This window comes from Chlorocebus sabaeus, chromosome 24 (assembly GCF_047675955.1).
Source record: "Chlorocebus sabaeus isolate Y175 chromosome 24, mChlSab1.0.hap1, whole genome shotgun sequence".
In the NCBI taxonomy this organism is placed as follows: Eukaryota; Metazoa; Chordata; class Mammalia; order Primates; family Cercopithecidae; genus Chlorocebus; species Chlorocebus sabaeus.
This window is the reverse complement of record NC_132927.1, coordinates 11,249,052-11,276,191: the sequence shown is the minus strand read 5'-3', so window position 1 is coordinate 11,276,191 and position 27,140 is coordinate 11,249,052. Positions and strand designations below refer to the sequence as shown.

The 27,140-nt window shown below is 40.5% G+C and overlaps 1 protein-coding gene and 1 non-coding gene across 5 annotated transcripts in view; both read left to right on the top strand.

Moving 5' to 3' along the window:
* The window catches only part of BAZ1A (bromodomain adjacent to zinc finger domain 1A), a 231,106-nt gene that overhangs the window by 131,291 nt on the left and 72,675 nt on the right, over window positions 1-27,140 (top strand). For all 4 annotated transcript variants that reach the window (XM_073010925.1, XM_073010924.1, XM_037983884.2 and 1 more), the window contains one exon: window positions 21,104-21,247. In XM_073010925.1, the coding sequence (XP_072867026.1) occupies window positions 21,104-21,247 (144 nt within the window). The remainder of the gene's footprint in view (window positions 1-21,103; window positions 21,248-27,140) is intronic.
* Window positions 1,372-1,433, top strand: LOC119619118 (U7 small nuclear RNA). Its single transcript, XR_005235556.1, has one exon. It is a non-coding gene; the product is annotated as a U7 small nuclear RNA (small nuclear RNA).

Below are 27,140 nucleotides of genomic sequence, written 5' to 3'. Positions count from 1 at the left end.
GGCTGAGGCAGGCAGATCACAAGGTTGGGAGATCGAGACCATGGTGAAACCCCATCTCTACTAAAAATACAAAAAATTAGCCGGGCCTGGTGGCGGGCGCCTGTAGTCCCAGCTACTCAGGAGGCTGAGGCAGGAGAATGGCGTGAACCCTGGAGGCGGAACTTGCAGTGAGCCAAGATTGCGCCACTGCACTCCAGCCTGGGCGACAGAGCGAGACTCCGTCTCGGGGAAAAAAAAAAAAAAAAAAATATTTCAATGAAGTTTAGACTTACCATACAAATTTCTTCAGTGTTCTAAGGGCTTCCAAATTGTAGTGGCTATTAGGACCATCTGTGTAATGCCTCATAAGAAAGTCTTTGGTGAATGCTGGGGTGAGAGTGGTTAGTTTTTATGGCAATTTCTTTATTCTTTACACTGATGCCACATGCAGTCAGCTGAGTCTCCACCAGGACTTACGGTCGTTATTGTGGGGATCTTATTTATTGTAAGAAAGATGATAAAAATGGGGAATGGCAAGTAAATTGAGGTTCACCTCCTTTCTAATGTGAAAGGATATTCAGTGTTGGCTTCATTTTGTGTCTTGCTGAATTGATTAGCAGCAGGGTGGTGAAGTAGAATAGTAGTGGTTCTGAAGTTCTTAATTATCAGTGGCAGGCAAATATTATAGGCTCGTCACACCAAAGAGGTAAGACTGAATAGCTAATTCTGACCTTAAATCCTCATTGGGGATTTCATATCTACATGGTTATTACAGTTTCAGATCTGAGGAATTAGAGGCTCTTCTGGATAAAATAATGTCTTCCACATCTTTTTCTGCCTCCATCATAATCCATTCCAGTTGGCCCATATAAGATCACAGTTTTCTTTTTTTTGAGAGAGTCTTGCTCTATCGCCAGGCTGGAGTACAGTGGCACAATCTCGGCTCACTGCAACCCCTGTCTCCTGGGTTCAAGGAATTCTGCCTCAGCCTCCCAAGTAGCTGGGACTACAGGCACGTGCCACCACGCCCAGCTAATTTTTTTATTTTTAGTAGAGACGGGGTTTCACCATGTTAGCCAGGATGGTCTCGATCTCTTGACATTGTGATCCCTCCACCTTGGCCTCCCAAAGTGCTGGGATTACAGGCGTGAGCCGCCATACTCAGCCAAGATCACAGTTTTTAATGAAAAACTTTTCTCATAGATAAACTTGAAATAATTTTGATGACAAGGTAAAATTATCATTTGTTTTCCATGCTGCCTGGGAGGCTTGTAGTATTTATTTCATGCAAGTGGAATTCATTTGACCTGTGCATCTGAATTAGTTTTAAAATTGGGATTGTCTTTCTTAGACAAATTCAGAGGTCATCCAAAGATAAAAGTTAAAGGAGGGAAGTGTTACAGCTCTTTTAGAATTTGTCTAGCAGGCTTTCCAGTTTTTGCTGGAAAGCCCCCTTCCCCTCCAAAAAAAAAAAAAAAGTTAAAGGATAATTAAGATAAATAATGTGTAAAATAATTTTAAATAAAATGAAGAGAGTAGTAAAAGTATGAAAAAATACAAAACTACTCATCACTAAAGGCTGAGCAAAATCTTTTAAAATTAAAAACATATGCTGTGAATAATTCCGAGCAGGAGTTGGCACATTTTAAAAACACAAAGGTTCGGCCGGGCGCGGTGGCTCATGCCTGTAATCCCAGCACTTTGGGAGGCCGAGGCGGGCGGATCACAAGGTTAGGAGATCGAGACCATCCTGGCTAACACAGTGAAACCCCATCTCTACTAAAAATACGAAAAATTAGCCGAGCGCGGTGGCGGGCTCCTGTGGTCCCAGCTACTTGGGAGGCTGAGGCAGGAGAATGGCGTGAACCCGGGAGGCGGAGCTTGCAGTGAGCCGAGATGGCGCCACTGAACTCCAGCCTGGGCGACAGAGCAAGACTCTGTCTCAAAACAAAACAAAACAAAACAAAAAAACCACAAAGGTTCAAATAGTAAATATCATGGGCTTTGTGGTCCATATGGTCTTTGTCACAACTACCCAACTCTGCTATTATAATGCAAAAGTAGTCATATATAATAGATAGATGAATGAGTATGGCTGTATTCCAAAAATATTTTATTAAGGAACACTAAAATTTGTTTCTTCTTCTTCTTCTTATTATTATTATTATTATTATTATTATTTTGAGATGGAGTCTTGCTCTGTCACCCGGGCTGGAGTACAGTGGCCGGATCTCAGCTCACTGCAGGCTCCGCCTCCCGGGTTTACGCCATTCTCCTGCCTCAGCCTCCGGAGTAGCTGGGACTACAGGCGCCCGCCACCTCGCCCGGCTAGTTTTTTGTATTTTTAGTAGAGACGGGGTTTCACCGGGTTAGCCAGGATGGTCTCGATCTCCTGACCTCGTGATCCGCCCGTCTCGGCCTCCCAAAGTGCTGGGATTACAGGCTTGAGCCACCGCGCCCGGCCTGTTTCATATTATTTTACATATCACAAAATAGTCTTCTGATTTTTATTTCAAACCATTTAAAATGTTTTAACCATAGGAATTTTAGGATTATGTTTCTATTTTTATGAAAAATAATGTTGGTTTTTTTTTTTTTTTTTTTGGAGACAGGGTCACGCTCTGTTGCCCAGGCTACAGTGTAGTAGCTCTCTGTAACCTTGAACTTCTGGGCTCAGGTTATCCTCCCGAGTAGCTGGGACTGTAGGCACATGCCACCACACCTACCTAATTAAAATTTTTTTTTTTGTAGAAACAGAGTCTCCCTATGTTGCCCAGGCTGGTCTCAAACCCCTGGGCTCACGTGATCCTCCTGTCTCACCCTCCTAAAGTTCTGGGATTACAGGCTTGAGCCATTGCGCCCAGCCAGTGTTGGAATTTTGATAGGAATTGCATTGAATCTGTAAGTTGTTTTGGGTAGGATGGACATTTTAACAATATTAACTCTTCGAGTTATTTATTTGTGTCTTCAATTTCTTTCATCAATGTTTTAATAGTTTTCCGTATACAAGTCTTTCACCTCTTTGGTTAAATTTATTCCTAAGTATTTTATATTTTTATAGCTATTGTTCCCTTGATTTCTTCTTCAGATAATAAGTGTTTAAACCATTCTTAGCTTGCAAAGGTGATGAGTTGGATTTGGCCATGGACCATGGTATACTGTCTCCTGGTACAAAGGAAAGGGTTAAATAAGGGTTGTAGGATAAAACCACCAGAGCCTAAAACCTCAGAGCGTGGCATGCAAAGATGGCTTGATATAGCAGAAAGAGTCTTTGGGGCCAAACTGACTTGCTAGTTTTGGGAATCCTCTTTCCTGATCTGTTTAAAACTGGAAAAAAATAGCTATATTTATATGGTGGTTGTAGTAGTCACCTTTGCTGTATAACAAACCACCCCTAAAAGTTAGTGGCCTAAATCAGTAAACATTACTCTTACAATTCTGTGGTTGGCTGGAATGTTCTTAGAGTCTGGGCTGACCTAGATAGGACTAGATTGTCTAGGTCCTAGAATCTAGGATAGCCTTACGTGCCTAAAGTCCATTTCCATGTGACCTATTATTCTACAGGAGACTAGACCTAACTTGTTCACAAGGTGGTAGAAAGATCCCAGCAGTAAGAGAGAGCAAGCCCCAAAGTGCAAGAAAGTACAAGCCTCAGCATGCTGTATGTTTGTTACATTGGCCAAAGGAAGTCAGATGAGTAAATCCAGAGTTAATGTGGGAAGGGATCAGAAAGGTGTGATTCAGTTCAGTAATTGCAACAGTCTGCCACAGTGCCTAGCACCTAAAGAACTCAGTAAATGTTAGATCCTCTTTTATTTGTCAGACAAGTGAAGAATCTGCCAGCTATGATGACTCATCTTTTTTTTAGCCAGTCCCTAGTTTTCTTACATTATAGTCACTGTTCTTGAAAGCTTGCTATATGTCATTTTAGGGAGATGAAGACAATACTAGTAAACTTTTGAGAGCTGACCATGTGAAGGAACTATTCTAGGTTTTTGACATATATCCTTTTTTCCCCCCCCATAAATTCAGTGAGTGGGTATCCCTCAAATGTGAATGGGCCCTAGTGCCTTGGGACAGCATGCATGTGCTATTATTTAATTCCCAGGATAGCCATGTGATAGTTGCTCATTTGGTCATTTTACAGTTTGAAGAGCCCATACACAGAGGTTAATTAATTAAAATTTGCCCAAGGTCATGAGTGATGATGTTTTTAAGCACAGGCAGTATCAGAACCAGAGCCCTGTTATGTGCTTGTTTGGGAGGAATAAGTGCGTATGACAGCATACTAAAGGATAGCAATTAAGCACGATTAAAAGATATTATAGTTAAATGCATTTATTGAACACCCACGATTTAGTTTTCACTTTATTTACCTATTTTATAATTTTTGTCAAAAGTGTGGTCAGATTAAGCTTTTGGTCATTCACTCTTAATGATTCAGGTTAAAAGAATGCTATCTAGTGGCAACAAAAGGTGACAGCAAGCATGGGGGAAACAGATATTTCATTTATTTGTTGTCGTTCTGCCTTTTGACTTGAATTTCCAGGGATGAAAAATGCAATTGTTTGTGCCTTTTTTTTTTCTTTGAAGGTAGTAGGGAGTATTCTGAGTTAGTACTTTAAAGTACACACAGGCAAATTTTATGTAATCCATTCGGTAAGTATTGTGTGCTGGCTGCTGTTGTAGGCATTGGGAAAAGGGTTATGAATAAGACAAGGACTTATGACTTAGATTCTAGTGCAAGGGACATAAACACAAAAGGTTAATTTTAGATATTTATTGGTATATAAACAAAATAAAACTTTGCATGCCAGACAAATGATTAAAAAGTTAAAAAAACAAAATTTTTAAAAAAATAAAACTTGAAGGCCGGGCGCGGTGGCTCAAGCCTGTAATCCCAGCACTTTGGGAGGCCGAGACGGGCGGATCACGAGGTCAGGAGATCGAGACCATCCTGGCTAACCCGGTGAAACCCCGTCTCTACTAAAAAAATACAAAAATCTAGCCGGGCGAGGTGGCGGGCGCCTGTAGTCCCAGCTACTCGGGAGGCTGAGGCAGGAGAATGGCGTGAACCCGGGAGGCGGAGCTTGCAGTGAGCTGAGATCCGGCCACTGCACTCCAGCCTGGGCGACAGAGCGAAACTCCGCCTCAAAAAAAAAAAAAAAAAAAAAAAAAAAAAAAAAAAACTTGATAGGATGGAGTTTTGAATCATTTTTTTTTTTTCAGCCATTTAAGTATCTTCTTTGAAAACCATGGTGCTAGATGCAACAGGATAATTAAATATGAGTAAATGATTAGTACTTAATTGTTCTCAGACATTATATTGATGTTTATATTTGTAGTAGGGATAGAGTTTGCAAGGCAAGGATAAGTGAAATACATGTGAATAACTAATATAGGGCTGAATAAGGTAAATGCATTAAGGAAACATAAATAAGCCTGGGCGTGGTGGCTCACCACCTGTAATCCCAGCACTTTGCAAGGCAGGTGTGTTGAGGTCAGGAGTTTGAGACCAGCTTGGCCAACATGGTGAAACCTTGTCTCTAAAAATAGAAAAAATTAGCTGGGCATGTTGGCACATGCCTGTAATCCCAGCTACTTGAGAGGCTGAGGTGGGAGAATCGCTTGAACCCAGGAGGCAGAGGTCGCAGTGAGCCGAAATTGCGCCATTGCACTCCAGCCTGGGCAACAGAACGAGACTCTGTCTCCAAAAAAAAAACATAGGTAAGTCTTACTTGGCTAGTGATTATGTCACCACTATTCAAATAGAATGAATAAAGGGCACTGTAGTGCCAAATAATTTAGCCCTGCATTAATAATTTGCTATGATTGGCAACTAGAATGGGCTGATATTTACATTTTAATTTTCTCTCCAAAGATATGCTTGCAATTTTCTTCATCTCCTTCCAGTCAGTGAGTCAGTTAACAATATTGATTTTGAGGAGTTTGAGACCAGCCTGACCATCTTGGTGAAACCCCATCTCTACTCAAAACACAAAATTAGCAGGGCATGATGGCGGGTGCCTATAATCCCACCTACTTGGGAGGCTGAGGCAGGAGAATCGCTTGAACTCGGGAGGCAGAGGTTGCAGTGAACCAAGATTGTGCCATTGCACTCCAGTCTGGGCAACAAGAGCGAAACTCCATCTCAAACCAAAAAAAATACTGATTTTGTTGTTATAGATGTACCCTAAGGATGGTTAAACAAACAAAAAAGGTTATTACGTTTGAGCTCCCCAAAAGGGATCTACAAGTAGGTGGTCTAGCTAGAAAATACCAGCTAGACGAATTTGAGAAGGGAGTAATAAGTTTTTTGTTTTTTGTTTTTTGTTTTTTTTTGGACAGAGTCTCACTTTGTTGTCCAGGCTGGAGTGCAGTGGTGTGATCTTGGCTCACCACAACCTCTGCCTCCCAGGTTCAAGCAATTCTCCAGCCTCAGCCTCCCGAGTAGCTGGGATTACAGGGGCCCACCACCATGCCCGACTAATTTTTGTATTTTTAGTAGAAATGAGGTTTCACTGTGTTGGTCAGGCTAGTCATGAATTTCTGACCTCAGGTGATCCACCCACCCTGGCCTCCCAAAGTGCTGGGATAACAGGTGGGAGCCACCTTGCCCAGCCTAATTTTATTATCTTAAGTAGTTATATATATAATAATTTCATTGTAAATTCTTTCAGTTGTTTTTATGTACTTTATTTTGATATATATAAATCACCTGACTTTGATTTGACTAACTCAGGTTGTAAGAGAGAACACACCAGTATAATGCTTCTTTCTGAAAAAATAGGGATTTTTAAGATTGATTTTTATATGCTTATGGTTGAGATGGAGACAAGCTTTAGGACTCACTTTGCATATTTTCTGCATTACACACAACTCTCTGGCTTTTCTTCTGATAAGAATAGGCAGGACCAATCTATACTTCAATGAGATCTAACAAGTAGACCTACCTCAATTAGCCGTGTTTTTAGAAAAGCAGCAATTGTTTTTCTTTTTTAAGTTAAAGAATAATTTAAATCAAATAATAACTTGTATTCAGATAAGCTTTTATTCTAAGTAGTTTAAACTAATAAAACTCTGCTAAATGTATTACTTTCAGTCTTATTTTAAAAATCAGATTTATAGAATTTGCCTAAGCTAAAATTCACCCTTTTTAGTAGAGTTCTGACTTAAAAATTTTTTTTAATTGTTCTTTTCTTTTTTAAAAAATTAATTTTAAAACTAGGAAATGTTCATTTTTACATTTTTTTTTTTTTTTGGAGACGGAGTCTCACTGTGTCACTCAGGCTGGAGTGCAGTGGCGCAATCTCGGCTCACTGCAAGCTCCGCCTCCCGGGTTCATGCCATCCTCCTGCCTCAGCCTCCCAAATAGCTGGGACTACAGGCACCTACCACCACGCCCTGCTAATTTTTCGCATTTTTAGTAGAGACGGGTTTTCACCGTGTTAGCAAGGATGGTCTTGATCTCCTGACCTCGTGATCTGCCCGCCTCGGCCTCCCAAAGTGCTGGGATTACAGGCGTGAGCCACTGTACCCGGCCTTTTTTTTTTTTTTTTTTTTTTTTTTTGAGACGGAGTCTTGCTCTGTAGCCCGGGCTGGAGTGCAGTGGCCAGATCTCAGCTCACTGCAAGCTCCGCCTCCCGGGTTCACGCCATTCTCCTGCCTCAGCCTCCCGAGTAGCTGGGACTACAGGCGCCCACCACCTTGCCCGGCTAGTTTTTTGTATTTTTAGTAGAGACGGGGTTTCACCGTGTTAGCCAGGATGGTCTCGATCTCCTGACCTCGTGATCCGCCCGTCTCGGCCTCCCAAAGTGCTGGGATTACAGGCTTGAGCCACCGCGCCCGGCCTTTTTTTTTTTTTAAGATAGGTTCTGGCTCAGTCGTCCAGGCTGGAGTGTGGTGGTGTGATCTCAGCTTACTTTAACCTTCTGGGCTAAAGTCATCCTCTCGCCTCAGCCTCCTAAGTAACTGGGACTACAGGCGCACACTACCACGCTGGCTAAATTCTGTATTTTTTGTAGACATAGAGTTTCACCATGTTGCTGATCTCAAACTCCTGATTCTCAAGCAATCCACCTGCCTCAGCCTCCCAAAGTGCTGCGATTAGAGGCGTGTGCCACCGCGCCCAGCCAAGTTCTGAAATTTCACACAGTCGTATAATTCACCACAGTCAGGACATAGAGCTTTTCTATGAACCTCCACAAAATGCATTTGTGCCCCCTTTGTAGTCAACCCTTGCTTCACCTTCTAGCCTTTGACAAACCACTGATCTGTTTTCTGTCCTCAAAATTTTACCTTTTCTAGAATAAAATATAAATGGAATTATAGACTATTTCTGGACTTGATTCTCTTCCATTGATCTATTTGGCAATCCTTTCACCAATACTACAGTGTCATCATTACTATAGCTTTATGTAGTATTTATTACTTTCATCATATATTTATTTCTCTTATGGAATGAATATTTTTAATTTGAGTTAATATTTTGTTAATGTTTATCATTAATATTTTAAAATTAAACTTTTTTTTTGCGACTACTGTAGGCTCACATGTAGTTGTAAAATAATTGTTTCCTGGCGGGGAATGGTGGCTCATGCCTGTAATCCTAGCACTTTGGGAGGCTGAGGTGGGTGAATCATCTGAGATCAGGAGTTCGAGACCAGCCTGGTTAACATGGTGAAACCCTGTCTTTACTAAAAATACAAAAATTAGCCAGGCGTGGTGGTGGGTGCCTGTAATTCCAGCTACTTGGGAGTCTGAGGCAGGAGAATCACTTACACCTGGGAGGTGGAGGAGATTGCAGTGAGCCAAGATCTTGCCACTGAACTCCAGCCTGGGTAGCAGGGAGACTCTGGCTCAAAAAAAAAAAAAAGAAAAAAATAATTTCCCCCATGATGTTATCTTGCAAAATTATAGTACAGTACCACAACCAGAATATTGACATTGATGTAGTTATAATACAGAACATTTCTGTCACTGCAGGGCTCCCTCACATTGCTGTTTCTCTTCAGATTTTCAATTTTCTGAAACAAATATGACTTGAAATCTGTATTGCCAGTAACTTTCAAATTTACAAACCTTATTCAGGTTCTGTGATTCATGAAGTGAATTTAACATACACAAATGTTTATAAAGTGATCAGTTTTTAATAAATATCTAGCACACCTAATAAGTAGATTGCCTTTCCTTATCAGTGGGATTTGCCTTGGATGCATATAATTGAAGTGTTTAATGGCATAAACAAAATAGGAGTTTTTCTCTTGTGTAAAATGGGTCCAGAAGTGTGTAGTGTAGGGCTGGTGTGATAGGTCCACAAAGTTGTCAGGAACTCAGGGTTTTACTTGTTTTCTGCTTCATCATCCTGATGTTATAACAGTCGTTTTCAGTGTTCAGGATGGCTCAAAATAGAGGAAAGACAAGAAGCCTTTTCCTATGCCTTTTTCACACTGAGGCCAGTTAGTTTGAAAATACTGTTACTGTGTTGAAACAAAAGATCACTTGTCAAATCTGTGGTGGCTTTTCATATTTAATGTGGTGTTGTCTCTGATCATAAAATGTTAACCTTGCTGTAAGGAGGCAAGACTGTCTTACATGTTTGTGCCAATGTGCTGGCTGACATAAAGCTGAGTCCACAAACAATTGAATACCTATTTATTTGAATATACTAGTTGGAATTTTAAAGTTTTTGGTAGTTTTAATTAATTGGGTTGATTCTGTAGCCACACTAATTAATAAGGCTTTAATAAGATACTTTTGAATACTAAGGAGGTTAAGCAGCATATTAATAATATCCAGATATTTGGAAACTAATTAGAAATATGTAGGGTTTAATCCATGGATTTTGTGTGTAGAATTTTCTTTCTAAAGATTTTTGTGACTGGGCTTAGTGGCTCATGCCTGTAATCCCAGCACTTGGAGAGACTGAGGCAGGAGGATTGTTTGAGGCCAGGAGTTCAAAACAAGCCTGAGCAACATGGCAAAAACCCATCTCTACCAAAAAAAAAAAATTAGCTGGGGATGGTGGTATTCACCTGTAGTCCCAGCTACTTAGGAGGCTGAGGTTAGAGGATTGCTTGAGACTGGGAGGCAGAAATGGCAGTGAACCAAGATCACACCACTGCACTCCAGCCTGAGCAACAAAGACCCTGTCTCAAAAAGAAAAAAAAAGACTTATTTGTATTAAATATATCTTTAATAATGGATTTAGTCTTCAGTAAGAATCTAGTGATTATTATCTTGTGATATTTAGACTTATAATAGGTCATGCCAGTTGGAGAAATAATAAGGTCTGGTTCTGTAGTCCATAAAGGGTCTCAGAACAGTTAAAAATGAAACATTCTTTTAGGCCAGGCATGGTTGCTCATGCCTATAATCCTAGCACTTTGGGAGGCCGAGGTGGAAGGATTGCTTGAACCCAGGAGTTTGAGGCCAGCCTGGGCAACATAGCAAGACCCTGTGTCTACTAAAAATAATAAATTTTTAAAAAGAAACATTCTTTGAGCTACATTGATGTATTTCTCTAAAAAAGTGAGGAATTATAAACAAAGCAATCTTTTCCTGACTTCTTTTTTCTCATTGACAAGTAATCAACATAATTCAGTCTTTTTGTGTGAGTAGCTGACTCACTTGAATGCTGTGGTTTCTTCCACTTAAAATGAGGTATCACATAACCTTAATTTAAGGTTTTCATTTTTTAACTCTAAACTTCAAATTAATCAGTTCACTGTTAGAAAATATCGACTTAATTGTCCAAGCATAGTATTTTTTATAAATATTCCTGCACCTGTATTACTGGAAAATAAAGGTTAATGAGGCAGAATGGGGAGCAGATGTGAAGTATGCTATAGATTCAGCGTATTCCATTTTTGGAGACCCAAACAGAGGGTCAGTGTCTTATTTCAAGTAGGTCTTCCCAGGCTTCTAGATCTCCTTTCCCTTTGCTGTTAACTATTTACCTTCTACCTGAAATACCTTGTAGAAATTCTGCATATGTCTCAGTTATAGAAAGTTTTATAATTTGCTTTTGTTTCATTGAATTTTTGAGATATAAATTTAAATTGCTACTAAAAATAGCTTTTTACTGGAAGGTATATACATTCCAGACTATCCTCATAAAAAGCTATTTCCAGCTGGGCGCAGTGGCTCACGCCTGTAATCCTAACACTTTGGGAGGCTGAGGTGGGCAGATCACCTGAGGTCGGGAGTTTGAGACCAGCCTGACCAACATGGAGAAACCCCATCTCTACTAAACATACAAAATTAGCTGGGCACGGTGGCACATGCTGGTAATCCCAGCTACTTGGGAAGCTGAGGCAGGAGAATTGCTTGAACCCAAGAGGCAGAGGTTGCAGTCAGCTGAGATCGCGCCATTGCATCCCAGACTGGCAATGAGAGTGAAACTCCATCTCAAAAAAAAAAAAAATCTATTTCCATGTTCAGTTTATTACAGATTTATGACTAATTAATGTTGTGCCCTTATACTATACTTACTCCCATTCCACAGTCTTGCTTTCACTCTGAAATGTTTAAGTTGTTAGCACTTTAAGGAGCGTCACATTGCCTGGGCTTAAAGTTGTGAAATACCCTTGGGTCAACATAATCCTTCCGTTCCCTTCAACTCTAGTAGTAGAGTGGAAAATTAGAAAGTATATGGGCTTGAGAGTCACACGGTTTAAGTTTTGGCTGTACCATTACTGATTGTGTGACTGAGATCAAATTATTTAAAGCTGACCCTGGGCAGGACGCAGTGGCTCACGTCTGTAATCCTAGCACTTTGGGAAGCAGAGGCGGGTGGATCACAAGGTCAGGAGATCGAGACCATCCTGGCTAACACCGTGAAACCCTGTCTTTACTAAAAATACAACAGTTAGCTGGGCATGGTGGTGCATGCCTGTAATCCCAGCTACTGGGGAGGCTGAGGCAGGAGAATGGTGTGAACTCTGGAGGTGGAGGTTGCAGTGAGCTGAGATGGTGCCACCGCACTCCAGCCTGGGCAACAGAGCGAGACTCCATCTCAAAAAAAAAAGAAAGAAAGAAAGAAAAAAATCTGAGCCGAAATTTCGTCTTCTAGAAAATGTATAATTTATGGAGTTGACTGATATATGAGGAGAGACATATATGTAAATTACATATTTAATCTGGCGCACATGAACGCTAATAATAAGGACTCTTAATCATTCTTCCACTGTATTTTCAAATAATGGAGCGTAACTTTAATTCAAATAGTTTCTATGCTCTTGAAGATCCTCTAGCTGGGTCTTAATTCATGAATCTCTGTTTTTTACATACACTCCTATAAACTTGTTTGAACTCCCTAGAATCAATAAATGGTAACAAGTAGCTATGAAAGACATAGACTAAGTCTCTGGAAATCTATTAGATGTTGACTTGACATCTTGAGTAACGTAAGTTTACCTAAGTACCTATGGGAAGGGCTAGCCTTGATTAGATTGGCAAGGAATGCTACCAGTGGTTTGGGTGTGCTACAAAGTTAATAGTAGCATTGACAATAACTATTACAATGTATATAATTTACTTCTGGGCAACGTCCCTGTGTTGCACTGGTTTCCTTCTCCGTAATTCCAGTGTCAGGGAATTGCATTTCTTTCTGTTGGTTTTAAATATATTAGTCCTCAAATTATTGTAGCCCTGTGGGACCTACTGTGGTCAGTTGTTCCCACTGATGACTGTCAGGCCTCACATCAACTGTACTTGGGTTCCAAGTGGACTCATTTACCCTGTATTTGCCTCATGACCACCACTACTGTTACCACTTAAGGGGCATTCATCGGGGCTCTGCCAGCAAAGATCATCTCTGTTTCTAACTTGAGAAACCTCGTCATAGGGTCCCTGAAAAACTTCCTTCATTACTTCCCAGAAGCCTTAGTAATATGAGCCCTGATAGATCTGATATCTAAGCCCTTCAAAGGCAGATCCATTTGATTTCTTTCATATTTTTGTATAGCTCATGTTACAAAAGTACAGAACCTTTTTATCAATAGGCTACATAATTACCTAACAGGTTTTGATATGATTTCCTGTAGTTGTTCCTCTTGAGAAACACTGGTTTATTTCTATCAGTCAGTGGTGAAAGTCAGCCTGTAGTTCTGTAGACATCATTTCCGTTTGCTACCAATGTAGGATTGGTAATTGAGCCTCTTCTCAAGCTTTTCTCTTAGAATAAAAAAAGTTGTGTTTTTTTTCATTTTAGTAAAATAAAAGTTTTACTATTTTAGTCATTTTAAGTGTGCAGTTCAGTGGCATTAAGTACATTCACAGTGTACTTAATGTTGTACACAGTATTGTGTAAATATCACCACTATTTCCAGAACTTTTTCATCATCCCAAACAGAAACTCTGCACCTATTAAGCAATAACTCCCCCATTCTATCCTTCCCCCAGCTTCTGGTAACCTTTATTCTATGTTCTTTCTCTATGAATTTGCCTATTCCAGATACGTCATATAAGTGGAATCATATATTTGTCCTTTTGTGGCTTTTTTTTTTTTTTTTTTTTTTGAGGCGGAGTCTGGCTCTCTTGCCCAGGCTGGAGTGCAGTGGCCAGATCTCAGCTCACTGCAAGCTCCGCCTCCTGGATTCACGCCATTCTCCTGCCTCAGCCTCCCGAGTAGCTGGGACTACAGGCGCCCGCCACCTCGCCCGGCTAGTTTTTTGTATTTTTTAGTAGAGACTGGGTTTCACTGTGTTAGCCAGGATGGTCTCGATCTCTTGACCTCGTGATCCACCCATCTCGGCCTCCCAAAGTGCTGGGATTACAGGCTTGAGCCACCGCGCCCGGCCCTTTTGTGGCTTATTTCACTAAACAGAATGTTTTCTTTTTTGTTTGCTTGGGAGTTTTGTTTTGTTTTGTTTTTTGAGATGGAGTCTCACTCTGTCACCCAGGCTAGAGTGCAGTGGCGCAATGTCTGCTCACTGCAACCTCCGCCTCCCAGGTTCAAGTGATTCTCCTGTCTCAGCCTCCCAAGTAGCTGGGATTTTAGGCATGCACCGCCACGTCTAGCTAATTTTTGTATTTTTAGTAGAGACGGGGTTTCACTATGTTTGGTCAGGCTGGTCTCAAACTCCTGATCTTACGATCCGCCCGCCTCAGCCTCCCAGAGTGCTGGGATTACAGGCCTGAGCCACCGTGCCTGGCCAAGCTTGGGGTTTTTTTTTGAGACAGCATCTCACACTGTTGCCCAGGCTGAAGTGTAGTGGTATAATCACAGCTCACTGCATCCTCAACTTCCCAGGCTCAAGCGATCTTCCCTTCACAGCCTCCCTAGCAGCTGGGACCACTGGTGTGCACCACCACACCTGGCTAATTTTTATTTTTACTTTTATTTATTTATTTTTTTTTGAGACAGAGTCTCGCTCTGTCACACAGGCTGGAGTGCAGTGGCGCAATTTTGGCTCACTGCAAGCTGTGGCTCCTGGGTTCACGCCATTCTCCTGCCTCAGCCTCCCAAGTAGCTGGGATTACAGGCGCCCGCCACCATGTCCGGCTAATTTTTTGTATTTTTTATTAGAGATGGGGTTTTACTGTGTTAGCCAGGATGGTCTTGATCTCCTGACCTTGTGATCAGCCCGCCTCGGCCTCCCAAAGTGCTGGGATTACAGGCATGAGCCACCGCATCCGGTCACCTGGCTAATTTTTAAATTTTTTTTTTTTGTAGAGTTGGGGGTCTCACTCTATTGCCCAGCCTATGAACATGTTTTCAAGGTTCATCCACATTGTAGCATGTATCAGAAATTTATTCCTTTTTATTTCTGAATGTTCCATTATATGTATATACCACAGTTGACTTATCCATTCATCTGTTGATGGACACTTGGGTTGATTCCACCTTTTAGCTATTGTGAATAATACTGCTATGAGCATTGGTGTATGAGTATCTGAGTTCTTGTTTTCAATTCTTTTGGGTATATACCTGGAAGTGGAATTGCTCGGCTATATAGTAATTATATGTTTAACTTTTTGAGGAATTTACAAACTGTTCTCTACAGCAGTTGTACCATTTTATATTGCCACCAGCAATGCACTGGGGTTCCAATTTCTTTACATTCTCATTAACACTTGTTAATTTCTGTATTTTAAAAAAAGAAAAAATACATAACCATCTTAGTGTGAAGTGGTATCTCATTGTGGTTTTGATTTTGTATTTTCCTTATGACAGATGATGCTGAGCGTCTTTCATGTGCTTATTGCTGTTTGTATCTTCTTGGAGAAATGTGTATTCAAGTCTTTTGCCTATCTTTGAATTGAGTGGTTTGGGGTTGGTTTTTCTTTTCTTTTCTTTTTTTTTTTTTTTTGAGTTGTAAGAGTTCTTCATATATTCTGCCACCTCTTTGTCTGCCTGGGTATCAGGGTAATGCTGGCTTTGTAGAATGAATTAGGAAGTATTCCCTCTTCTTTAGTTCTTTGGAGATTTTGAGATAATGTATGTTAATGCTTCTGTAAGTGTTGAATAGAATTCCCCAGTGAAGCCATCTGTTCTTGGGCTTTTCTTTGTTAGGAAATATACATACCTACATATATACATATATACATACATATATATATTTTCTGAGACAGCCTCTACCTCCTGGACTCAACGATCCTCCAACCTCAGCCTGCCGGGTAGCTGGGACTGCAAGTGCACACCAGTATGCCTGGCTAATTTTTGTATTTTTGTAGAGGCAGGGTTTCTCCATGTTACCCAAGCTGGTCTTGAACTCCTGGGCTCAAGCCATCTCCCCTCCTCAGCCTGCCAAAGTGCTGGGATTAGGTGTGAGCTATCCCACCCAGCCAGTGTTCTCTTATAACCTTTTTTATTTCTGTAAAATCAGCAATAATATTCTTACTTTCACTTCTGATTTTAGTGAGTCTTTTTTTTTCCTCTCAATTTTTTAAAAAGAGCAGCTTGAAAAGGACCAAGACTAGGATGTTTAAATTTAATTGAACTTACGTAAATCTCAGTGAGGGCAAATGAGTAGAAGGTAGAAGGTCAGATGCTTTGAGGACTTTGGGTTGACCCATATAGCATACATTTTGTTGATTCTTAAGCTTTAGGGTGCCGTGGAGCCAATTATGTTTTCTTTTGTTTGAGTGTAGAATTATTCGTTTGTTAAATGGAAGGAAAGATTAAACAGCTAAGCCTGGAATGGGCAAGGTGCAGCTAAATCTGAGGAAGAACAGGAATAAAAGAACTAATTGCCTCTAGTACCCTTGCCATCTCTTCTGTCTTATAGATTTTAGTACCTCTCACTGCACACTGTCTCCTCCATGATATATGACTGCCGACAGCACCAGAATTTTGTCTTACAGCTTTCATGATGGGAGACAAGGACTGATTTTTACCTTCTAGATTCCAAGTTTAAAAATCTTAGAAAAGATATATGAGCTCAAGCAAAGTAGAGCCTACCCTGTATCAACTAACTCTGGCCACTATTTTGGGAGAACATGGCAGCTCTATTAGCCATTTGGAAGAGGATAGAACATGGGAAGAATAAAGTTCCTAGGAGAATAGAGTTAGTAAATGAGACAGGATGCCCACAGTATATCAAAATTTGTTAATGGTATGGGATAACCAAATGAATGATACAGACAGCAGAGTATCTAATCTGGAACCACTTTTTCTCAGAGAATAGAGATTTAGCCCAATGGTAGGTATTTATATGCTTAGAATATTTGTAGTTAATAAAACCTTCCCCAGGATTACATAAGAGTTATAGCAGCTCCAGCCTGGCCAACATGGAGAAACCCCATCTCTACTAAAAATACAAAATATTAGCTGGGCATGGTGGCGCGTGTCTGTAGTCCCAGCTACTTGGGATGCTGAGGTGGGAGAATCAGTTGAACCCTGGAGGCAGCAGTTGCAGTGAGCTGAGATTGCACATTGCTTGGGGGACAGAGCGAGACTCAAAAAAAAAAAAGGAGTTGTAGAGATACCATAAATATAATCCCAGCAATGCTCTCTCTCCTTTATATTTACTCCCTACTATATTTTGCAACTATTTTTTAATGACTGCATTGAGATATATTTCACATACCATAAAATTCACCCATTTAAAATGTAGTTTTAATTTTCAAACATTTTCAAAATCTCAGAAAGAAAGCTTTGCCCATTAGCAGTCACTGCCCATGGCCCTCCTGTCCCCTTACACTGCCCGCCCCACCCCCTGCCACCAAGTTTCTGGTACCTACTTTGTCTATCTTCTCTCTAGAGATTTGCCTTTCTGGATATTTCATATAAATGGATTCCTACGATAGGTGGTCTTTTGTGTCTGGCCCCTTTCATTAGCATAATGTTTTCAAGATTCATAAATATTGTACCATGTATCAGTACTTCATTCCTGTTTATTTTTTTTTGCTGGATAGTATTTTATTGTATGGTATATAACACATTTTAATGATCAGTTGATGGATATTTGGATTGTTTGGAGTAATGCTGTTTTGAACATTTATGTTCAAGTTTGTGTGGACATGTGTTTCATGTCTCTCAGGTATATAGCTAAAAGTGGAATTATAGGGTCATATGGTAAATGAGGAGCTGTCATACTGTTTTTCAAGGTGGTTCTACATCCTCACCAACACTATTATTGTGACTCTCTTAATAGAGATGAAACCTCATTAGTTATATAAACTCCCTCTGGAGAAGAAATGGATTTTTTGGACCACATTTCTAGAAGTTGAGAGTCAGACAATCAGTTATCTAGAGCTGAGATGAATCACCAAGGGAAAGTATATACCAACCAAGAGATACGCAGTAGCACTTTGGGGAAATCAGTGTCTATTTTGGTAGTATGAGGAGATAAAGAAGCAGGCAAAGACAGAAAAAAATATAGTCAGGGAGGTAGGTTAGATGATGAATAGGGAAGATTTTGTACCATAAAAATAGAGGTGGAATTTTTTAGTAAGGGGTTGGATAACGGTTTACAGAAGATTAAGACAACTAAGACAAGACTTTGGATTTGTTGACCAATAGTTAGATTACTGTGACTTTCTTGGGATAAGTTTTTTACATGATGACCAAAATTGTAAGAAGGGTAGGGAAGTGGAGAGACAATCTAAGTCACACTTTTGAACCACATGACAGTAAATGGAAGGAGAGAAGACTTCACTGATGGGTGAATAAGTGCTGGGAGAAGAGGGTACATTAAAGAGCAGATTATAAATTGATAGGAAGTTGCTATTAATTTATTTTTTAGCCAATGAAATGTTTCTTTTGTTTTTTTGTTTTGTTTTGTTTTTTTGATAGTCTCACTCTGTCACCCAAGCTGGGGTGCTTGCAGTTGCAGGATCTGAATAGCCAGTATTACCCGTGTGCAGCACCACCACGCCTGGCTTTTTAAAAATTTTTTTAAGACAGAGTCTCACTCTGTTGCCCAGGCTGGAGTGCAGTGGCATAATCTCGGCTCACTGCAACTTCCGCCTCCTGGGTTCAAGCACTTCTTGTGCCTCAGCCTCCCAAGTAGATGGGATTACAGGTGCGTGCCACCACACCCAGCTAATTTTTGTATTTTTAGTAGAGACGGGGTTTTGCCATGTTGGCCAAGCTGGTCTTGAAATCCTGGCCTCAAGCAATTGATCTGCCTTTCTCACCGTCTCCAAGTGCTGGGATTACAGGCGTGCAAATGGTCTTTACAAGAAGCAAAATGTCTACAGAGCAGGTACAGAGGCAGATTATCTTTGCTTGGCCTTCCCCTTGCTTTGGCAATCACTCTGCTTCCATATAAGGGGATATTTATAAAAATTGGATTGTTTTTGTTCTTGGAATCTACTTGGGCTTCAGCAATGCCAGGTCCCTCTAGGGAGTGAGAAGAGACCATACCCTGGAGTCTCTAGAAAGCTAGAGATAGATGTAAACTTTCTGGTATATTGAAGAGTATGTTTCTTAGCAGAGGAAAACTGAAGATACACAGGAGGAGAAACAATGCAGCGGGATAAGAGAAGAGGTTACGGGCTGGAACAGTTATAAAGGATATGGACATTTGATGTTGAGAAGGAAGTCAAAGAGCCTAAGTCAAGATCTCTTCTTTCATTTTCTAATGTTAAAGCACTAAGACTGGGACTTAAGGAAAGGAGAAAGTTTTGGAAATCTGTTTTGAGAACGAACAAATGTTATCTCAACCATAACAGTGAGATCCTAACCTTGAATTCATAGGAGACTCATGATTTCAAGGCAGGAAGTAAAGAATTTGAAACAAGAGTGAGTGTGGAGAGAAAACAGGTGCTGTCTTTTCTAGCATTGAAAATTGGCACAATAGAGATGGGATTAAGGAATATTTTAATTGTGGTTGAATGAGTCTAAAATCATGGCCCATAAAATCCAGATATAGTATGCAGAGTAAAGGAAGCCAGAATAGGGGTGATAGAGTTAGTGAATAGGAAGCTTTCCAGAGATCAGAAGTCACAACAAAATTCATGAGAATAAAAAGGTTATAGTCTGAAGAATTTTAGAATTTAAAATATTGGATACTTTCAAAAATTATAAGGCCCCAAATCTGTAAAATAAGATACTGTGCCAATATATGACTTTCTAAACAGTTAACTTTAGTTAGGAATATAACTGCTAAGAGAAACACCTTTTCACAATAATCGCTGGAGACTTCAGTACTCCACCTTCCATAATGGATGGAACAACCTGGCAGAAGTTAAGAAATAGAGGATCTGAACAATGCAATAAATCAACTAGATGTAACAGACATAAACAGAACACTCAACCCAACAACAATACACATTCTTCTCAAGTGCACATGGCATATTCTCCAGGATAAACCTTATACTAGGTCACAAATTTAGTCTCATTGGATTTTAGAAGGTATATATCTGTATTAGACAGAGTTTTCCAGAGAGACAGAACCAACAGGAGATACATATCGAGAGAGAGAGATAGGAGAAGGGATAGGGAGAGAGTATGGAGGAGGGGACACTGGTACAAGTCCCAAAATCCAAAGGCTGGAGGACCTGGAGTTGCTGATGTCCAAAGGCAGGAGAAGAGAGGTGTCCCAGCTCCAGGAATCAGAATAAACTTGTCTTTTCTCTGCCTTTTTGTTCTGTCTGGGCCCCCAGTTAATTGGATGGTGCCTACTCACATTGAGGGAGAATCTTCCCCGACTCAGTCCGCTGACTCACACACCACTCTTCTCTGGAAACGCCCTCATAGACACACTCAGCAATAATACTTTAGTGAGTATCTGCTTTTGCAGTCAAGTTGACACCTAAAATTAAGCATCACAAGCTCATGCAAAGTATCTTCTCTGACCACAACAACATGAATTTAGCAATCATTAACAAAGGAAAACTGGAAAATTCACAAATTTATGAAAATTTAAAACACGTTCTTAAACAAGCAGTGGAGCAAAGAAGAAATCCTAAGGAAAATTAGAAAATAACTTAGAGATGAATGAAAACAAAAATATACCAAAATTTATAGGATACAGCAAAAGCAGTGCTAAGGGGGAAGTTTTTAGCTGTAAATCCTTATATTAAAATACAAGAAAGATCTCACATCAGCAACCTAACTTTACAACCTAAGGAACTAGAAGAAGAACAAACAATCCAGAGCTAGCAGAAGGAAGGAAATCAGATAATTTTGTATAATCTTGATAAATTGTGTTTTAAAATAGTTTTACAGCTTTAAATTATGTCTAATATTTGCTTAAATTAAATGTTACAGATTTTCTTTCTTTCTTTTTTTTTTTTTTTTTTGAGACGGAGTCTCGCTCTGTCTCCTAGACTGGAGTGCAGTGGCGTGATCTCGGCTCACTGCAGGTTCCGCCTACCGGGGTCACACCATTCTCCTGCCTCAGCCTCCCAAGTAACTGGGATTACAGGTGCCCGCCACAACGCCTGGCTATTTTTTTGTCTTTTTAGTAGAGAAGGAGTTTCACCGTGTTAGCCAGGATGGTCTCGATCTCTTGACCTCGTGATCCGCCTGCCTCAGCCTCCCAAAGTGCTGGGATTATAGGCATGAGCCACCAAGCCTGGCCCCACAGATTTTCAATTAAATTGTTTAAATCAGTCAGCTAATAGACTCTGCAAAACACAATAACTGGTTCAAAACAAATCGGTTGCTCTGAAATGTTTGGCTGTAAAATATCAAATGATTTGCATTTTTAAATGTATCATTTTATTTCAGGTTGCAGTGTAGGATTTTGGAAGTCCTCCCTCCATCACATCAAAATGGTTTTGCTAATGGACATGTTAACAGTGTGGATGGAGAAACTATTATCATCAGTGATAGTGATGATTCGGAAACACAAAGCTGTTCTTTTCAAAATGGGTAAGTGATTTTTATTAATTTTTAAATTATTTGACAAATTGCCTACTGATATTCCATTGAAACAACTTTTTTTTTTTTTTAAAGATGGAGTTTCGCTCTCTCGCCCAGGCTGGAGTTCAGTGGCTCGATCTCAGCTCACTGCAACCTCCACCTCCCATGTTCAAGCGATTCTCCTGCCTCAGCCTCCTGAGTAGCTGGGATTACAGGCGCCCACCACCATGCCTAGCTAATTTTTGTGTCTTTGGTAGAGACAGGGTTTCACCATGTTGGCCAGGCTGGTCTCGAACTCCTGAGCTCAGGTGATCTGCCTGCCCTGGCTGGCCCCTCAAAGTGCTGGAATTACAGGCATGAGCCACCACGCCTGGCTGAAATAACTTTTCTTTCATCCTTTTTTCCTTCTAGTCATACTGTGGTATAGTACTCATCTAAACAATCTAGTTCAACAATGATGTTAGAATTTTCAAAACTGAAATTTACCTAGGTAACACTGCTCAGCTGCTGAAGAGCAATGGATGCTAACTCTCATTCAGTCATTTATACATCCCCCCCGCCTCTTTTTTTTTTTTTTTTTTTTTTGAGACGAAGTTTCCCTCTTGTTGCCCAGGCTGCAGTGCAATGGTGCGATCTCAGCTCACTGCAGTCTCCCAGGTTCAAGTGATTCTCCTGCCTCAGCCTCCCAAGTAGCTGGGATTACAGGCATGTGCCACCACGCCCGGCTAATTTTGTATTTTTAGTAGTGACGGAGTTTCACCATGTTGGTCAGGCTGGTCTCGAACTCCTGACCTCACGTGATCGACCCGCCTCGGCCTCCCAAAGTGTTGGGATTACAGGCATGAGCCACCGCACCTGGTCCCTACTTTTGTTTACTTGGAAAAATCCATTCTGTACTTTAACAGTCATTCCCTTTGGCACACACAATAAAGAAACGCTGTAACCACCTAAAATTCAGACAGTTGATGATCTGTGTCAGCTGGGTGCTGTTGGAGAAAAATCACACAAACATGTAGCTAGGAATTTAAAATCTCAGCTGAGTCTGCAACCGATTAAAAGTTCTTTTACATGTTTTAGCTCAGCAACCTCTTCTCTTCTCCACAATGACTATTCTAAATCATTATTTCTCCATTCTGGTCCCTTTTAGGCATCTCAGACTTCAAAATGCTTTCTCCCGCCTGTCTTGTGTCTTCCTTGGTTTCCTATTTTTAGTGAACAGTACCATAATGTTAAAAAAAGAAATCTGAGATCACTCTTACCTACTTCTTTTACTTTGCTCCTGAAACACCAGTGTCGATAAGTTCTTTCAGAAACTTTTTGTTCAAGTTCTCATTTTACCTGACATTAACTATTATAGCTATAACTAGCATTTGAGAATTGACTATGATCAGGCACTGTGCTAAGTGCTTTATATGCATTTTGGTCAGTTCTGGAAGAGTGTTGTAATTCTAATTTAACAAGGAAAAACCTGAGACTCAGGAAGGTTAATTGACTTTGTACAAGGTCATCTAACTAGCACATTGTCTGACAGAGTAATTTTTAAGTGAGTGAATGAAGCATGACATGCTCCTGTATAAGTCTTTTGATACATCTCTCACTTTTTTTTTTTTTTTTTAAAGAGATGGAATCTTGGTCTCTTGCCTAGGCTGGAGTGCAGTGGTGAGATCGTAGCTCACTGTAGCTTCAAACTCCTGGGTTCAAGCAGTCTTCCTGCTTATCCTCCGGAGTACCTAGGACTACAGGTGCATGCTACCATGCCCTAATTTTTAATTTAAAAAAAATTTTTTTTTTTTTAAGTAGAGACAGGGTCTTGCTATATTGCTCATGCTGGTGTCAAACTCCTGGCTTCAAGCGCTCCTCCCACTTCAGTCTCTTGAAGTGCTGGGATTACAGACAGGAGCCACTGTGCCTGGCCAACTTGCTACTATTAACCAGAAAAATAAATTACTGTATTACTTGTTTATGTCTTCTGTTAAGTATAGGGTTTGGGATGCAAAATTTGTGGGAATTATAGTAGTAAATGTATGTCCTTGAGCATGTTTTCATGTGTTTTGTTTGGACTATGTCAAAGATTGTAACCTTTAAATGGAATTAGTTATAAATCAGATGAATATATGCATAGGTACAAATATAAGTAAACATGTAAGTATTCATTAACAATAAGTACAAATAAAGTCTCTAATTTTTTGGAATGCCTCTTGAAAATTTTAATTCAAGGTATAAAAACTAAGCCCAGTCTTAAAGAATTGAACACGGATTTTTGTATATGCAAGGTATTTTTAAAATTCATGTTTAAATATGGTAAGCATTTATTTATCTGAATTTTTTTTCGAGGCAGTTTCGTTCTTGTTGCCCAGGCTAGAGTGCAGTGGCACGATCTTGGCTCACTGGAACCCCCTGTCTCTCGGGTTCAAGTGATTCTCCTGCTTCAGCCCCTCTAGTAGCTGGGATTAAAGGCATGTGCCACCACTCCCAGGTAATTTTAGTGTTTTTAGTAGAGACGGGGTTTCTCCAGTTTGGCCAGGCTGGTCTCAAACTCCTGACCTCAAGTGATCCGCCCACCTCGCCCTCCCAAAGTGCTGGGATTACGGATGTGAACCGCTGCACCCGACCCATGTAGGAACTTTTTTTTTTTTTTTTTTGAGATGCAGTCTCACTCTATCGCCCAGGCTGGAGTACAGTGGCGCAGTCTCGGCCCACTGCAACCTTCCTGGATTCAAGTGATCTCCTGCCTTAGCCTCCTGAGTAGCTGGGACTACAGGCGCATGCCACCATGCCTGGCTAGATTTTGTATTTTTTAGTGGAGACTGGGTTTCACCATGTTGGCCAGGCTGGTCTTGAACTCCTAACCTCAGTTAATCTGCCTATATCGGCCTCCCAAAGTGCTGGGATTATAGGCGTGAGCCACCATGCCCGGCCCCATGTAGTAACTTTTCCTATACTTTTTTAATTCTTTTAGGTGCTGTGAGGTGATTTGAGATGAGGACTGTGTAGATTCTGGGGGTCAGCATGCTGTTATTTAGCTCATGAATGTCCCTTTTTCAGATTTGAACATGAGCTACCTGCATATTTTCTGGCTAATTTGTAACTTTGAGTACAAAGCACATTAATTCAAAATTTCAATTAGTAAATATTTTGCCTGTTATAACGTAGCATTTTGAAGAAGACTTCCATTGGTGAATCCTACTTGTGACATTTGTAGGAAGTTTACTACAAAGTATGATTGAATTTGGCCATAGGAGCGATCAGTCATAATTTCCTGACTAAATAGACTGTGCCATATCCCTTGTATACAGTTAACTTGGAATAGACCCTTGATATGAGAAAAGTAAATAAGCTGATCAATTATTTTTTGTTTTTTTGATTTTGTTTTTGAGACAGGGTCTCACCCTGTCACCCAGGCTGGAGTGTGCAATGGCGTGATCTCAGCTCACTGCAACCTTGACCTCTTGGGTTCAAGCCAGCTTTCTTAGTAACTGGGACTACAGGTGCACACCACCCATGCCCAGCTAATTTTTTGTAGAGATGGCGTTTCATCATGTTGCTCAGGCTGGTCTGGTATTCCTAAGATCAAGCAATTCACCCACCTCAACCTCCTAAAGTGTTGGGATTACAGGCGTGAGCCCGCACGCCTGGCCTAATCAATTATTCATTCACAGGATTTTTTAATTTTGTTTTGTTTTTTGAGACGGAGTCTCACTCTGTCGCCCAGGCTGGAGTGCAGTGGTGTAATCTCAGCTCACTGCAGACTCCATCTCCCTGGTTCAAGTGATTCTCCCACCTCAGCCTCCCAAGTAGCTGGGATTATAGGTGCATGCCACCACACCCAGCTAACTTTTGTATTTTTAGTAGAGATGGGGTTTTGCCATGTTGGCCAGGCTGGTCTCAAACTCCTGACCTCAGGTGATCCACCTGCCTTGGCCTCCCAAAGTGCTGGGATTACAGAATGTGAGCCACCACACCTGGCCTATTCACAGGTATTTTTATTTTTATTTTTATTTATTTTTGTTTTGAAATGGAGTCTTGCTCTTGTTGGGCAGGCTGGAGTGCAATGGTGCGATCTCGGCTAACCACAACCTCTGCCTCCCGGGTTTAAGTGATTCTCCTGCCTCAGCCTCCCGAGTAGCTGGGATTACAGGGATGTGCCACCACACCTGGCTGATCTTGTATTTTTAGTAGAAACAGGGTTTCTCCATGTTGGTCAGGCTGGTCGCGAACTCCCAACCTCAGGTGATCCTCCCGTCTTGGCTTCCCAAAGTTCTGGGATTACAGGCGTGAGCCACCCTGCCTGGCTCACAGTTATTTTTAACTAATTTGTCTATGTTAAAGAATCTCAGCCTTCACTATACATCAATATCATAAAATACCTGTTTGTTTGTGGATTGCTATTGCTCTATGTAGACATCATCAGATACCACAGGAAGGGTGAAACATAGCTGTCTTTGGACCTTATTATTTCTAAATTAATTCCTTAATTTTTAAAAATTCTCTAATTTGAGTAATAAATTGACTTCCAGGTAATTTTCCCTGCCATCAAAACATAATGTGGATTTTCTCATGTTTCTGTAGGTTGTTTAAAGAAAAGGGAAGGGAACAAGTACTTATTCATTTATTTTTATTCATTTATTCATTAACATTTTTTCATTTAGGCTTATAACAACACATAAATTGTTTTGTTTCTTAGAATCATTCTGTAATGGTAGATGGATGTATCCTCTATCACTTAGTAGAAATGGAAGTTCAGAGTTAGGAAATTTGCCCAGCATCACATAGCTCATTATGTCTACAAGATATACGCAGTGTTGTCAAGATGTCAGTTCTTCCCATCTTGATCTGTAGGCTTATCCCTACTTAATATGTAGGTTCAATGCATTCCCAATCAAAATCCCAGCAAGTTATTTTGTGGTTATCAGTAAACTGATTTTAAAGTTTATATGGAAAGACGGGAGACCCAGAATAGCCAACACAGTATTGAAAAACTAAGTCAGAGAACTGACACCACCCAGCTTCAAGACTTACTGTGAAACTACAGTAATCCATAAAGTGTGGTATTGGTGAAAGTATAGACAGATCGATCAATGAATCAGAATAAACACTTCTGAAATAGACCCACATAAATGTAATCAAGTGACCTTTGACAAAGCAGCAAAGGCAAAACAGTAGAAAAAATAGTCTTTTCAATCAATAGTGCTAGAAAAACCTGGATATACACATGTAAAAAAAAAAGAAATCTAGACATAGACTTTACACTTTTTACAAAAATTAACTCAAAATGGATTGTAGATCTAAATGTAAAACCCCTAGAAAACACAGAAGAAAACCCAGATGACCTTGGATATGGTGATAATTTTTTAGATATGACACAAAAGGCATAACCCATGAAAGAAGTAATTGATAAACTGGACTTCATTAAAATTATGAACACTTTTACTCTGCAAAAGACATTGTCAAGACAATGAGAAGTCAAGCCACAGAGTGTTTTGCAAAAGATAATCTGATGAAGGATTGTTATCCAAAATATACAAATAACTCTTAAATCTCAATATTAAGAAAATGAGGGCTGGGCACCATGGCTCATGCCTGTAATCCCAACACTTTGGGAGGCCAACGGGGGTGGATTGCTTGAGCTCAGGAGTTCGAGACCAGCCTGGGAAGCATAGTGAAACCCCCATCTCTACAAAAAAAAAACACACAAAAAAATTAGCCAGGCATTGTGGTGCGTGCCTGTGGTCCCGGCTACTCAGGAGGCTGAGGTGGGAGGATGGCTTGAACACAGGAGGTGGAGGTTGCAGTGAGCTGATTGAGCCACTGCCCTCCAGCCTGGGTGACAGAGCCAGACCCTGTCTCAAAAAACACAAAAAAACGAGCAACCCAATTAAAAAATGGCAAAAGATCTGAACAG